The sequence below is a fragment of the Vidua chalybeata genome, chromosome 3 (assembly GCF_026979565.1).
Source record: "Vidua chalybeata isolate OUT-0048 chromosome 3, bVidCha1 merged haplotype, whole genome shotgun sequence".
Taxonomy (NCBI): Eukaryota; Metazoa; Chordata; class Aves; order Passeriformes; family Viduidae; genus Vidua; species Vidua chalybeata.
Window position 1 is genome coordinate 18,790,722 of NC_071532.1, and position 16,048 is coordinate 18,806,769.

At 40.5% G+C, this 16,048-nt stretch overlaps 1 protein-coding gene across 1 annotated transcript in view; it reads left to right on the plus strand.

The window, feature by feature from the left end:
* Positions 1-9,578: 9,578 nt before the first annotated feature.
* The window catches only part of GLP1R (glucagon like peptide 1 receptor), an 86,715-nt gene continuing 80,245 nt past the window's right edge, over positions 9,579-16,048 (plus strand). The window contains 3 exon segments of the mRNA XM_053936859.1: positions 9,579-9,724; positions 10,649-10,862; positions 10,865-11,119. Coding sequence (XP_053792834.1) covers positions 9,579-9,724; positions 10,649-10,862; positions 10,865-11,119 — 615 coding nt within the window.

Sequence of the window (16,048 nt, forward strand, 5' to 3'; positions counted from 1 at the left end):
AAAAAAGAAAAACTTTGCTTTTTTACATTCTTTCACATGTAGAACTTTTAGCTTGTGTTTCAGTGACGTATGATGACAACAAAATTTAAAATATACTAGATGCAAATTTAAATTCCTAGATTCTGCATGATACACACCTTATTTTCTGTTAGTCTGCAGGAAACTATATGACAGAAAAATATATTTGATCCATATTTTTTGCTTGGGCTTTTTCAGAACTCACTTGTTCTTGTTAAACTATCTAGATTAACCAAAACTACACTAGGAATGTTTGTGTCTGGAATATCTGATGGAGGCCAGCATGTTTTCTGTCGAGTTTAGCTGTGTGGGAACAGAAGTAGAACAGTTTCAACTACTAAATGTGGATTTTTTTTTTAAATTAGAGAACCAGATTATTTACAAGTATAATTATTTTTTCTGCATTTCCCTGTAGCTCTAAAGTGTGGGTTGCAATCCTTGAAATGACCCTCACAGCATTATTCTGTGATGATACTCAAGAATATCCTAACCGTGAGTTTTCCAGACATAATTAGTATTAAACTAATTCTATTTATGCAATATTAAACAAGATATGCAGTCTACACTATCTCTTTAATAATCTCCAAAAATCTTCTTGCTTCAGGTACCTTTATTTGGCAACACAGTTTTTCCCTTACACCCCATGACTGGACTGTTTTTCCTTTTGCCATTCAAGAGTGTTCAAATGCATCTGCTGTGGCGAAGTGCAGCTACTACTTGACAAAGTCCTGGGCATCTGTTGAGATGATAAACAGTCCTTCCTCCTGCTGGAGTCCTATGGCTTTCTGTTGGAGGTCACCATCCCAGGATATCCTTTTGCAGAAAGTCCATGGCATACAAGAAATAACAATACACAGACAAAACATCATGAGCAGAGTAACAAAAAAGTGAGATCTCCAAATGCAATTAAGTAAAATATTTCTTCTCTCTCCTCTATAGATTTACTTAGATTCAAATACAAGAAACCTGCTGGTGTTGGATAACTTTCACAGTTTTTTATATATTTTTAGAAGTTGGGCCACAGAACTACATCTGCAGAAAAAGAAAAAAAAATCTGACATTGCAATTGCAAAAGATTTTTCCCCAAGTAATCACAATATGGATGTTAGAACTTGTAGTGGGTTGACCATCAGCTAGGTACCCAGTGGCTTGCCCCACCCTGCCCTGCCCAAGCAGACTGGGGCAAAGAATTGCAAGATCAGAAGCTGAAAACAAGGGGGCCAAGATGAAGACAGTTTAGTAAGTGAAGCACAGCTGCACACACAAGAAAATTGAATTAAGGAATTTATTTTCTGCTTCCCACTGGCAGGCAGATGTTTAGCTGCTTTCTGGGAAGAGCCTTAGCACACATAATGGTTACTTGGTAAGACATACTCGTTGAGAACAAATGTCCCTTATCCTATTTCTTTCCTGAAGTCTTTGGTGCTGAACGTGACATCATGTTTATGGAATATCCTTTTGGACAGTTTGGGTCAGTTGCCCTGGCTTTTTCCCCTCCCATGTTCTTGCACATGTCCAGTATACTCACTGCAGGGGCAGAGGGGAAAAGAGTTCATATCCAAAAACCAGCACAAGCACTACATGTATTCATTCCTAGATGTTTTTTCCTGGTTTAGCCTTTTAGCTTAATTACAATGGAGAAACAGTGTGTAACCTTAGATGCCTCCACAGGTGGAAGATATGCACTGACATATTTACAAGTGAAAGCCAAAGGGGAAATAGCAGGGAAAGTACTAATTAATGTGCTGAGTTACACAACTTACACTGAAGATGATTTTATTCTCCATCCGTTTTAATACCAAAAATAAAGATGAATAGTATATTGTTATCTCAGCTATATCATATATTGCATCAGATTCTTGAGATCATATCTTTCTTGTTTGTCAAGAGTCCAATCCCCATTTCCCATCTTCTCTGAGCCTGTCTAGGGGTTTGTTCCATTCTCTTCCCTCAATATCATGCATCAGCTCACTCCTTTTAGGTTACAGTGAATGTTAATTTTCATAGAGCTTTCCAGTTAATTTATGGAAATAATCTATGTTTTGTGACAGCAGCAATCTACTATGTGTTCAGAAGACTCTTTTTGTCTCTGCATGCTTCAAAAATATTTATGAAGTATTTTCATGTCCTGGTCATACATGGGATAGTATTCTTACACTTAATTTGTTTACAGCCAGCTCTTCAAACATTTGAAGAGGTGCAGTTAATTACTTGCACCACAAGTCATTCCTCCCAGCTGTTATAATCTATAGGAATTCAAGACTTTTTGCTCCCAGGAACGCTCTATACCTCCAGAATACTGTAATAATCATTCAGATTTCTAAATTAACACAGTTTGTTGTGGTTTTGTTTTTGAAGTAACTAAACAATGTTACTCTCAAAATATTTTAATGCTGATTTGCCATTCAAGTTACTGCTGTTTAAGTTGTGAGAAAGTATTGTGGTACTTAAACTGACAAAGAAAGGAACACCATGTCAGCAAAACACAATTATTTAACAGATTATCAAGAAAAGACAAGTACTTGAAATATGACATCTAATTTGTCTCTATGAGAGAAGACCTAACTCATGAAGGTTTGTGTCTGATAATGTAAAGAAGAACATGTCCAGAACTTGCTTAGAGAGTGCATTCACTGTGTGTGTGCATTTTTCTTTCCTCCCTTGGTGTCCCTTCTTTCCTCCCTTTCTTTCCTGCCCTTGCCCTTTTACTCTGATTTTTAGAGGTAATCCAAGCCAGTGAGACAAGGGAAGGCACTTTTATTCTTTCCTGCCGCTTTAGAGCGGACACCTTAATTGGGAGCCATTGATCTGCTGGTACCTCAAGATACTCACTTTTTACAGAACTTTTTCTTCTTAGGTGATGATTCATGAGAAGCCTGGAGCTTGGCTGTGTGATGAAGTTTTATGTGACAGTGGCTAAGAATTAACAAAAACTATGGAAAAGAACTTGCAAATGGCAGGAAGGGAAGGATTTGTTTTCTGCCCAGGTTTCTAAATCTCACAAAACCACTGACTGGAATGAGCTTGTTTCAAGAAGGTAACATTTCAGTTAAGTTTTAACTTGAAAGATTTGTTAATTCCATAAATAATTTTCTTCATCTACACCATCCGTTTCTGCCTCTAGATTCTGGTCAGCTGTAGTCAAAATTTGGTCAGAATATTCATAGTTTATGCCACGACCCACTGTTTTCTTATTCAGTAACCTCATTCACTGACCATATCTATTCTTAATATTTAAACTAATACATTATTTTTTATAGTCTGGAAGAACATTTGGCAGCAGTATATAAGTGTGTTTCTGTTGACACAAATACTGAAAATCAAATGTATGGAATGTGCAAGGTGCTGTTTTAAGTATATTGATGTTTCTGCTGATTTTTGAAAATTTGAGTGTAACTGCATTCCTGTGACAAGTCTCTCATTCAGATTTCTTCAGAAGCCACTGCTATTATTTATACTCCTCCTATACATGACCAATACTTCACCACACTTTGTAGGAGTTGGTACCTGTACCTGCATCACACAAGCAGGATATTCCTGAGGTGAGTCTAATTTTACAAAAGCCAAAACCCTGTGTCTTTTCCAGTGATTAGCATTGCCTTCAGAGCACCAAGAGTCATGCATACATTAACTCTTAGAAATTCAGGTAAACTAATTTTTAACTTAGTAAATGATAAAGGTCAAATCCAGAGAAAGACTTTGAAACTAGAAATATGTAGGTACATGTGGCCGAGCCTCATCCCCAATGGGTACAGCTGTGAGAAGCAGGTGAGCAGCACTGACAGCAATGAGCCATGGAGTGCCCAGGTACACTGAGCAACCACCAAAGGGAACAGAGGGCACACAGGTGCAATGCATGAACAATGAGGGGTATAAAAGGCTGGGCTAAAGAACAAGAAGGGCAGATGCTTGTAGCCTTCTGAAGTGGTATGGTGTTATTCTGCATAGGTTGGAGCTTTCTAAAATTGTATGGTGATATTCTGTGTATTGTGGCTGTTCCAACTGCAACGTATGCTGTGACAGAAATACCTTGTGTTTTTTTTTTATATAGCAGATATTAGCAAGGGTAAGTAAGGTATTGCTAACAGTCTGACTCACTTCTATGCCTCTCTATTTCCATTACAATTTCTAATTTATTTGATATAACTCTATGCTGATAACATCATTGGGAACATCAGAGCAGTATCTGACTTACTGCATTGACTACTTAATAAAGGAATGACTCAACCAAGGTATTAGTTAGATGACTAGTAATTAAGGAATATCCAGGAATACAAGACCAAACTTATCCAGTTTCCATGATCTTCATGTTCCCAGGTGTCAAAAATGATTAGTGATTGCATTCCACCAGTTAAAAAGTTAATTCTTTAGGACTTAAATTCTTATCTTGCTGTTTGATCTTAAAATTTGCCTTACATTTTTGTATCCTTTATAATGAAGCAAGATACTCTTCACACTGTTCCAATGAGATTCAGTCTTTATCAAAATTATTTTAGCGTTTTTCATAAATACTGAGATCTCATCCAAAATTCATCCTTAATATCAGTGCAAACATTTACCTTAACTAACATACAGTTATCAGTATTTTCCACTTAACTCTTGTTCAGCTCCAAGGAGATGTGATTCCACCTTCTGAATATTAGGAAAACACTACCTTTTATTATTTCTAGGACAAAATGATACACTAAAGTTAAAGAATTTCCTCTCTGACTCCTTGTCTTTTCCCTCACCCCTGTCTCAACTCCTGGACTTTTCTTGTGGATCTACAACTTCAGATGCCTTATAAAATAAATAGGCTCACTCCTTTAATTCACCTTATACTTAATTTTCCCAAGCAATCATGGCAGGATGTCTTAACAGCTAAACTGTAGCTTCCGGCATATATTCACTACTCAGTAGTCCCTCCTACCAGAGTTTATACATTTATGCTTGATATTCAGGTTAGTTGAGTGGTTGTTCAAGAGTTTAGCTGATTAAAATCCCAAATATTAATTTCTCAAAGTCTTTTAACTAATCACCAAAGTGGGATTTCTGTGAACAGCCACTCAGACAGAATGATCATCTGCCTTATGGACACAGTAATTCAGAGAGCTGTGTTCAACAGGTAACTGCCCTTTGTCCCTGTACCTTCAGTGACCTGTGAGCAGGCTGCTGGATAGCAATGGAAATGAAGGCTGGTTAGGGTCACCCTCTCCTTTTTAGGGGAATGTTTGTGATGTGATAAGCAATAGCCTCAAAGACATTGTGATGAGCAGTTTGTGATCTCATTGAGCACAAAAAGTCAAAATACTGTAAATGGAAATGAAAGCTAATAATAAAATAATGTAAATGGAAATGAAAGCTATCTAGAGAAATTAAAGAGTACCCTTCTCTCTCTTCAGTCACAGCCATGATAACACATGGGAAATCCAAGAAACAGGTTCCCAATTTCACTCGTTCATGCAGGGAATATTTTGATAAGAAAGCTAGAGCATAAAGTTTTATTTCTCAAGAGATACATCCTGTCCCTCTTCAAAGGACATTTTTCTCAAAAATCCATTAGATACTGCAGACAAGCAACTAAATGCTTGTCCAAGCATTTTACTGAGGGGACACAGGTCCTACCTACAAGGCAAAATAGACAGAAGTTCTCTCTGTCTCTTTGGAAAAGACCAGTATTAGATCATTGCACAATATCTACAAGGCAGTCTTCCTCTTCTGTACTGAGTTTTCCCTTGGTGGGAAAACATTGAATGGAGGTGTTTCCAAACAATTTCCTCATGGAAAAAAACCTACTACAACAAAAGAGGGAGATGCGATCAATTTTACTTAATCAAAATAAGAACACTTACCGTTTCTTCCTTTGTTCTGTGGGTCATTGCTTCCTATTTTCTTGTAAAAAAAAAATGAGGAGAGAAATTGAATTATTTGCTGAGAATTTCTTACCATTATTAGTTCATCCTAGCAGTAGTTCATCCTTCTGTAGTCCAAAACGCTATTCTTAACAAAGTTTTTTGAACAGAGGTTTTTAACATGGGAATTTTAAATAGGAGTCAGGGATTTTGCTAGGAAATTCAAATTGTAATAAAAGTTATTTTCTATTATATTACAAAACTGCAACTAGCTTTGACATTTCTAATTCTATAATTCTAAGATTTTTAAATATAGGAATGACTGAATCATATTTATAAATCAACACAGTCATTTGAATTCTTCAACAACATTTAAGGAGAATATTTAAATCAATTTCTTCTTTATAAGACATATTGTATTGTAATGACTATCTAAATCATTCCCTCCATACAATCATTACACAGAATAAATTCCACAAATCAGCTGGACTCCAAAAGTAGATACAACTATTTCAGTTCAGTAGGTAGTTTACAAAACTTTAAGTTAAAAAAAAAAATGTATTTTCACTAATTTCTTTGTTGTCAACAAGGAACATATAGCCCAACGTGTACAAGCCATACTGCCTGACAGCTGAAAATGGAGTTGTCTGTTACTTACAGCCAAAGCCTTATGTCTGGAAAACCAAGTGAGCAACAGATTATGTTCATTCTGAATCTGCATCTACAATTATGGAAAGCTGGTTGATTTCAACCCCTGCATGCCAGCCCTGCAGAGCTGCCTTGAGACATTTAATGAACTGAGCACATTCTCCTACATGTGGGCAGGTAACTTAAGTAACAGAACAATTAGTACTTAAAAGCACTGAATTAAAATTACTGAGATTTAATGCGAAGTGTGTATAGCGGTCAGCAATTCTCCAGCTTCCTAATGCCCTTCACAAACATTTAGAAATTTTTAACAGTGATTTGTCACGCAAGTATTTTCAGTAGTCATGTTCTGATTCAAAATATGGTATTTTTGAGTTTTACTAAGAAGTATAAATTAACCCAGAGTTCAGTTTTCAAGGTGCAATTCATGTAATTTAGGATCTCCAAAGATACTGAAGTATATATAGCTCCAAGACTAAATGCTCTTTCTAAACACCAATCTGCTGTATTCACAGTTGTGGCGTATATATTTGTAACTCTCATTTGCATAATCCTGCTCAGAGACACCTTTTTTTCTGTCCCCAAGAGACCCACAGAAGGATTCCACTTAGATAAACTTTTATTTCAGTTAAGAAGGTATTGATATGAGTTACAACTCCACAAACATCATTCAAATTCAATGATTCAATGCTGAAATTCTTTCTTTCCTAAGCACATATTTCAAATTTTTTAGTGATTTATTTGAGTTACTTCATAGGTGCTTGTTCTCAGCTGAGACAATTTAGCTTTTATTGAGCTTGGACAGATCTTTATTGAAAGTTCTTTGAAGCTTTGTAGAGGAAAAAATGAGTCAAAGCACTGCTGCAGCACACTACAGATATAAAATACAACAGCAAATGGCTCTTGCCTTTCAGGCACTTGGGCAACACTTGTACAGCTACTGTACAGGGCAGCCACTCCCTCCAGTTTTCATTTAAATCCTGAGTCTCAGAAAACACTTAATTCTCCAGATGTCAGCAACCCTGTACCCTGACTTTAAATACACGTATACAAGGTAGAAAGGAATAAAATTCTACTAAGAGTTCAGATCTATTTGCACTGAGATCCAAGAGTATATCTCTATCCCAAACAAAGTTATTATGAAAGATGATGTTTATAAAAGCTAGTAGTTACTGGTCATGGAAAAGCACGAAGTGCATAACTTGCAGTTAGAACTGATAATATTCCTTAGGTTACTGCCCATGGCAGCTTAGGAAAATATCTGCTACACAGCAAATGTCACAGCAGAAATACGCAATTTCTCCGTGACACAGACTTTTCCTTTCAGAAAGTTTCAGAGACAAAGCATTCAGTCTTGTGGGACAGGGATGTTACTTTCTGCAATGTATGAGTCCAGTGGTGATAAATTTCAGATAGTAGAGAGCCCAAACCCTTGTTTATTGTGTATTGCCTGCAGTTACGTTTATTCCATCTCCACAGAAAGGGATTATCAGGGGAGATTTTTGAAAGACACACTGGACTTTTTCAAAATGCAGTTTTGTCCTCAAAACATAGTTGCATTAAGAATGCTGTAATGGTCATAGAAGGACGATAATTCCTGTGTTGCAGTGTAACTGCAAAGCAGCTTCTCCTTAATACATGAGAGGTCTGGTCCAGATGGAAGGTAAGGGAACAAGAGAGCAGTTACAAAGTCCTGCATTTTAAATAGCATCTGAAGTCCTTCAGCTAAAGGAAAAGACGTGCTTGCTTCAACAAACAAAATTCTGAAGTCGAACAAAGCTTCATCAACTCATTGCATTGTATTTTTCAAGCTGAAAGGATCCCAGCTCCTTTCAAACTTGGATAGTGTAATTTTAATGATTCACTTGATTTCAAACTGTTCTTTTCTTGCATAATCACTGATAAAAGATCAAGATACATTTTAATATTATTAAAAACATGAATAAATATAACAAAAATCCAACAGACTCAGATTTGAGAGACAACTTTCAACAATATTTCCCCACAAAATAAATGTTTGGATTTATTGAATAAATACTTTTTCATGTCTAGGAAAATGACCTGTCTTTTTATACAGTCATTTCAGTCAGCAGGATTTGTTTAGTTTTGTGATAATAGTTTCTTAATGATTACAGTGAAAATGCACCTGTTTAGAGTTTACTCTGATCCACTTTGTTTTTTTCCTTTATTCATATAGATAACGCTAGTCTATGTGTTTTGTTGAGAGTATAGAAATTTGGCAAGAAAATAAACTCCCTTGTGTTCCAGCAGGTCCTTGGAGATCAGAGGGTCTGAGTGCACCTGGGATTAATTTCTGATTACAACAAACTTGGCCCTAAGTCTGGTAATGTTCAATAGGAACTTCCATGAGCACAGATTCACAAATACTGAAGTTTCATCCCTGTAGGTCTGGTTGTGGTGAATAGGAACTTGTGCAATCACAGATTCATAAATAGTGTGGTTTAGTAAAGCAGTAGAAATCCAGATTCAGAATTGAGGCTGATAAATTCACTTGATGCAATAGAGATATTAATAGTAGCAATAACAATTATTGTGTGCAGAAGCTTACCAAAAAAGGCATCTTTGCTTGGGAGGAGGGAGAAGAGAGTAGCCCAGCAATGGTCTCCAAGGTCTTTGTGGGTCTTCTTCCTAACCTGGTGATATTTCTACCCTGCTTGTATACAGCCCAATCTTATACCCCTTCTCCTCCTTCTGTATATCATGATCTAAGGGGGGAATTGAGTAATGTAGTTATGTATGTGGCAGCATGTACTTCACTGAGCTTATTAGCATATGCAGAGTTTGCCTATTAATATTTAAATATCCCTTAATTAAGGCAAGAGTGGGGTTTTTTTCCATGGCGTCTTTCAGAATGCTGGTTATATAACTTTCCTCTATTCTATGAGTTCTTAGGAGCCTAAACAGAACCATCCAATCTCCACAGCACCTCCTCCTTCAGCCATCTCATCCTTTCTTGGTATCAGCCATGCACATCTCCATTCACAAGGATAACGTAGAGAGTACACAGGCTGTGAGAGTTAAGTCTTAGTCTGCCTGGCTGCTTGGTCATCATCCCCTGGTATGGCATCATCATGCCTGAAGAGCTACCTTGGATTATTTCTGGAAAGCAGAGTTAATCTCCAAAGTAAAATTCCTGCTTCCAACAGGATATATGTCACTGTCGTAGCCCTGATGAGGCTTCTCAATGGAGGCATGAGTCTACTAAGGTCTGGCAAAAGCAGCCAGCCCTCTGCTACACACAGGTGCTGGGAATCATCTCGGGAGCAGAAGTCTTAACTGGAAAACTTAATTTATAAGCCTGGTACAGAAACAATAGAGAGCAGTAAAGATTGGCATATGAAATAGGTGCACCATACTAAGGCTGGCAGTGCTATCCAGGTGGATAGAGGTTTCTTTCTCTTTATTTAAAGGTTTCTGATGCCTGGCCTGAACATAGTTTTTTTTTTTTTTTTTTAATCTTTATTTTATTTCATTTTAGAAAAGTTGAAGGAAATATCTTTTCTGCCTTCAATCATCCAAACCACCGTGGTAGATTCTTTCTGTCTGGAGTTAGCTGTTGAGATATAAGTGCTGCCCTGGCAATTCACCCTCTGAGGAATTTAATGATTTCATGATCTCACAGCATTGATACTTTAACTAGTTACATTTCCAAAGCATCAGACCGATGCTGTGTTGTATTTGAAATTAATACACATCATTAATATTTAAACTATTAACTTGTTTATATTGTAGCTGCATCTAACTGACCAACAAGAAATATTTCCCCCACTTCCTGGTTCAATTTTGAGCTTTCCTTCTAGCTCTGATGGCTTTCTTCCAGATTCTGGTGTGGAATGTCACCGAATATAGCTGCTATAGAGCAGGTTTAGTTCTACGAGTCAGTGCAAAGTGAATAAATAAGAACAGTAATATGAATCTAGCACAAAGCAGATGCAGAGCCTTCATTTGCTAGGAGAGCATAATTCTCGAGATTTACATATCATATTACTGCCGGGGCTGACCTGTGCCCCGTCTTCAACTCAGAAACCAAGCTCTGATCTGCTCTGTGTGCAGCTCTGCAAATTCAGGTCATCAATGGATAATTGCATTCACTATTATTAAACCTAATAAAACCTGGACGTCACGAACAGCCTGAAGGTCACCAAAATGCTCAAGCTTGAACAGATTCAGAGTAAAATAGAATAAGAAGTTGAAAAGGTGGGGGACGGGATCGTAGAGGCGCTGCTTCCACTTTTTTCTTTCCTTTCCCCTCCCCGACAAAACCCTCGGCGCTGCCACCTCCCGACACCCACCGCCCGCGGAGCGACCGCCACCCGCGGCGGCTCCTCATCTCCGCCGGGCGGGGCCGGGCCGGGCCGGGCCGGGCTGCACCTGGGCCGGCCCCTCCCCGCCTCCGCCGCCGCTACAAAAGCGGCCGCCGGAGTCCCCGGCGCATCTGCTGCCGCTCCGCTGTGCCCGGCGCGGAGCCTCCGCGGGGAGCGGGAGCCGGAGCCTCGCCGGGCCCCGCGCATGGGGGGCCGCCCCCGGACATGCTCTCCTCGCCTCTCGGCTTCGCTCTCCTGCTGCTGGCGTCCGCGGGAAGGTCGCTCCCGGTGAGGCGGGTGAGTGCCAGCGCTGGGCGCGGGGTCCCGCGGTGCCGCCGCTGCCCCGCGGGGCTGCCCCGGCCCGTCCGGGCGCCCTCCGGGCATCCCGCGGGGGCTGCAGGGGGCTGCGCTCCGCTGCGCTGCTGCCGTGGCCGCGGCTCCGGGAACGCCTCGAAGAGAAGTCAGAAGTTTTAAACCCGTCACTTTTTGGGCGCCCCCGCCAACACTTGCAGCAGAAGCGGCGGCCGCTGGGGACGGCGGGGCTGGAGCGCGGGGAATTCTCTGTGCGTGGGTCCCGCGTAGGAGCCGTGCAGCCCCGCCGGGGGTCTCGGCGGGCGGGCGTGGGCTTAGGGTGAACGGAGCGGAGGAAGGAAGCGGAGACGCTGCTACTGCGAGGGTATTGCCCTCGAGGTAATGCTCCCCCCGGCACCCACAGGAAATAACACGCGTGTCTGTAATGACAAACAAACGTGGTGCCGTGGGAAAACCAGAGCAGGGTCCTGGCAGGGGATTGTAGGGTCGGCTGTGATAAAGCGTTGAGGGTGGGAAAGCAAAATATAATCTGTGAAAAGCAAGAGCAGGCAGTGGGGAAAAGGGAAAGGGCCAGGGAAGGGATGATGGACAGAGAAGGTTGGCTGTGGTTTGGTGAACTGGGGACAGCGAGGCGAGAGAAACTGATGGGGAGGGATGGAGGTTACAGCGTTGGGGTGGCAGCAGGAGGCTATTGCTATAGGGAGAGCAAGGATGGGCTCAAAGCCGGTGTTGTGGGCTGCAGAGGTCAAGGAAAGGACAGTGTATCTGATGACGGACCAAATACATTGTCCAGTTTCTTTCCAGTTGCTAAAAGCTTTTGGGGTTACAGATTTCTACAATACACTGCTAAGAGGATCTGTTTAATACCAAACTGGGTATAAGCCTGTAGGGTTGTCTGACAGATTGGGTTTTCTTGGTGGGTTTGTTTTACTTGCTGTCTACTTCAGTCCCTTAAAGGTGCAACAGGCACAATTTGCTGTAGGAAAAATTCCAATTAGGAAAATCACTTCATTTTTAAGATGATCAAACACTGAAACTGGGGCCTGGACAGGCTGGGGAGCTTCCATCTGTGCAGTTATTTGGTATTTGACAGGCTAAATCCGTGAGCTACTTGAGATTTGACCACTGAGCAAACTAATAGTGGAGCTGCTAGCAGTAGAGAATCAAAGTGAAGTATATTTCTGAGCCAAGGAGCCTTCTTTACTGGCATGAAGAACTGGGAGCAGGTGAGAAGAAAGAGGCTTCCATGGCCTCAACACTATAACTTCAGTCTTGCAGTAAAACAAGTACTTTTATGGCCTTTTCTGACACCAGAGGGTCTTATCTGACAACTTCTCTAGAGCAGTGATTGTGCTTGTTGTATGCTGAAAAACTGAATTAAGTACTCTGCTCAGTCATAAGTGTACAAAAGCATGAGACTTTGGCTATCTGAATTCTTTTCTCAGGTTCAGTTTAGAATAGTGTTAAAGGTTATATTTAAAAGAAACTGAAAATAGCACTGCACAGACTGCAGGTAGTAAAATCTGTGAAAGACAGGTGTGAGAGGAAGGCAAAATGAAGTGATACAAAGTTGAGGGAAGGAGAATTTTATTGGTGCTCTGACTAATGTTTTACTTTGACTTTCTGTCTTTCCCCTCACCCCCTCAAACAAGCGAAGAAGGGAAGAGGAAGAAGAGAAAGCTGAGAATGTACGTAGAAGGAAGAGAAATTTTAGTCCGGAGTTTTTATCTGAGGTGGTGCCGCTTACATGCTATCATCTTAAGTGCAGGGTGATGGGTAATTCCTAGGTCTGGATCTTCCCTACAGCATTGAGGGTAGTAAAATGACCAAGAGTTGGTAGCACACGGCTGCATTGCAGAATCTCATAACTAATGACAAGCTTGCGTCCTTTCTCTGTTTGGCCTTGAGCAGTGATGCCCTGCTGCTGAGAGAGCTGACAGGCAGCTGGCCACTGGTTCACTGCCATCTAGCCCTCTCTTGGATTTAGATTTCAGATCCTACTTTTCTATGTAGTACTTTTGTTCAAAGGTTTGATAAGATAATCTTGAAGAAGTAGTTTAAATGCCAGTAAAGAGCTGTACCATAGCTGTGATTTGGGGGGGGGGGTCCTGTTCTTCAAACTACCCCTGCTTTTGTTTCTGAGGCTAAATGGAAAGAATAGAGGTGGTCTGGGTAGAAGTAGAAACAGATAAATTCAGTGGAAAGGCTATAGATATTTTGCTCTCCTCACCTCTTATTTCTGAAGTGCCCTGGTACAGGAATAGAAAAGCACACAGGTAAATATCAACAATGAGTGTGGGTGTGTGTATGTTTCTGGTGCTCTCAGTTACTATTTTGTTACTGAGGCTTATTTAGATACAGCATCCAGCTGTTCTCACGATCAACAGCAGGACTTTGTTAGGTTGCAGGTGCTAGGGGCATGTATAGTTAGTTACTGCTACTTGCTCACCCTTCCGGAGCCTGCCGTGCCTGCTTTCTAGCTCTGCATGCAGCACCTGCTTCTTTAACCATGAGTGTATAGGATTGGATATTTGTCTCCAGGAGGGCTAGTTTTGAATCCTGATAAGCTTTGAGGAAAAGATGCTGTGTGAGGGGGCCAGTTTTAAATGCCTTGTTAGTCTGCTGTACTCTGCCCTTGAGGGCACGGAGGTCCCCAAAGTGTTTGCATGCCCCAGCCCAGGCTTACAGGACCATGCCTATTTTGACTTCTTGTCTTCTGTTACATGCCCTAATGCTGGGAAATCTGAACTATAGTTCCTGTCTACCACTGCCCTATAGATCTGTGTTCTTTAGAAGTCATTAGAGTGGGAAAATGACTGTAGATAGAGCTTGTCTGAAAAACAGAAAGAGAAGTGAACCTGTAAACTAGTGACTCCTTGCAGAAGTGAGGACGGTGAGTTGGACTGCATCTTGGTTGGCTGGATAACCAAGGGGTTAATTTTACACCAACTGGGTAAAAATCCCTCCATTAGTAGGTTGGCTGGAGGTTCTGAATTACTCCTTTCTCCATTTTCTGCTCCCAAAAGCTTCACAGAACTGTTCTTTGGTCTTTTTTTGTTGCCCGCACTCTGAAAATTAAAATATGCTAGACCAGTATCAGCAGCACATACTGGCAGAGGTATAGAGAGCAGTGGAGAAAAGGGTGGACAAGGTCTGACACTGGGCCATCTTGCTGTAGTTATTATTCAATGATACTTGGCTGGCTTCTAGGTAATGAGCTGCTTTCCCAGGAATATGGCCAGGTTCTTAAAAACTTACTTATTTATAGGCTATTTAAGTTCATTACTATATTATTATGGTGTAAAACTTAAATTAGATGATTGTATTATATAATTCAATGTGAATTAAATTGCTATCCCAAGTGACTAAAACCTTTTATGTATTCATAAAATAATGTGGGGATTTTCTTGTTTGTTTTGTAAAGAAAACTCAAATTTTCTGTAAACTTTATAAAGCTAGTTACAGTGTGGGTGCTATAAAGCCAGATGGCCTAACATAGCAAATCTGATTATACAAATTAATAAGATATTTGTTACAATATCTCAAACATAACTATATTGGAGGGGGGTGGGGATGACACTTGGCATTTCAGGCTTAAGGAGCCTAGGACAAGGGCATGTAGTGACAGGACAAGGGGGAATGTCTTCAGACTGAAAGAGACTACTTTTAGGTTAGATGGTAGGAAGAAATTCTTTACTGTGGGGGGTATTGAGGCACTGGAACAGGCCCAGAGAAGTTTGGATGCCCCATCCCTGTCAGTGCTCAAGGCCAGGCTGGATGGGACTTTGAGCAGCCTCGTCTAGTAGAAGGTGTTGCTGCCGATGGCAGAGGGGTTGGAACTAGGTGGTCTTTAAAATCTCTTCCAACCCAGGCCATTCCACAGTTCTGTGATCTCCAGGGGCCAAAGGAAAGGACTGTATTTCACACAACAAAACAATGCCCTTGGCATTGTTTAAAAGCTCTGATGTCTGTTCCAGGAAAGTTTAAGTTAGTGAAACAGCTCTTAAATCCTTCCCCCTATTTCTGTAGCTGTGACCGCACCACCATCACTTCCTCACCCCCCGAACTAGGAGACAATCTGAGAGTTCGGACAAAAGTATTTGAGGAAAAGTGTAGACAGATACAGCTGGGCATGGAAGGACAGCTATTATGGCTGTACAAGCACACGTAGCTCTCCTTTGTGAGAAGAACTTGTATTCTCAAAGTGAGATGGGAGTGATGGAGCTTTGCAAAACTAAACCTCCTGCACTCTGAAAGCTGTGGCTCTATAGCTGAGATAAAGTTCAGTGAAACTGGGCCTGATATACAGAACATAAACAGTTGTCTGCCTTCTGTCAGATTTTAAAGGTATTGTATCATATCCTGTTTCTGTGAGCCTGTATAAATAGGGCTTTAATTTGCCGCATTGATTGATTGCCAGTTACTTGAGAGGACACATCAGGAGCTGTTATCTGTGAAATCACAGGGCCTTCGCTAGTTTTTAACTTGGAAATAGTTCTTTTCAAAACTGATTGTTTTCTTCTGCAGTGCTGTAGGGAAATGAAAGCTGTTACCATCTCCTTTCATGAACAGCTTTTGTGTTTCTGTAATCAACCAGTGCATGTACTGCCACCAAGGCTGCCTGCTCAAGTTTCCTTGTGCAGTACATCAGTTCTATTAGTTTCTGTCTTAAAAAAAGTGAGTGTACACAATAGCAGGTATGTCTCAGTTTTGAAAAAAAAAATTGTCAGCCAAATAGATACGAGACCTTTTATTTAAGCTCTACAATATCGTAAGCCCAAATTAAAGCATTAGGCAGGAACTCATTTCATTAAATAAAACTTCCTTACCTAGCTACTGAAAAAAGACAGAGTTTATTGCTTGCATCCAATGCTTCCTATTAGAAGAGGGATAGGGTAAACAGCATGTAGGGAT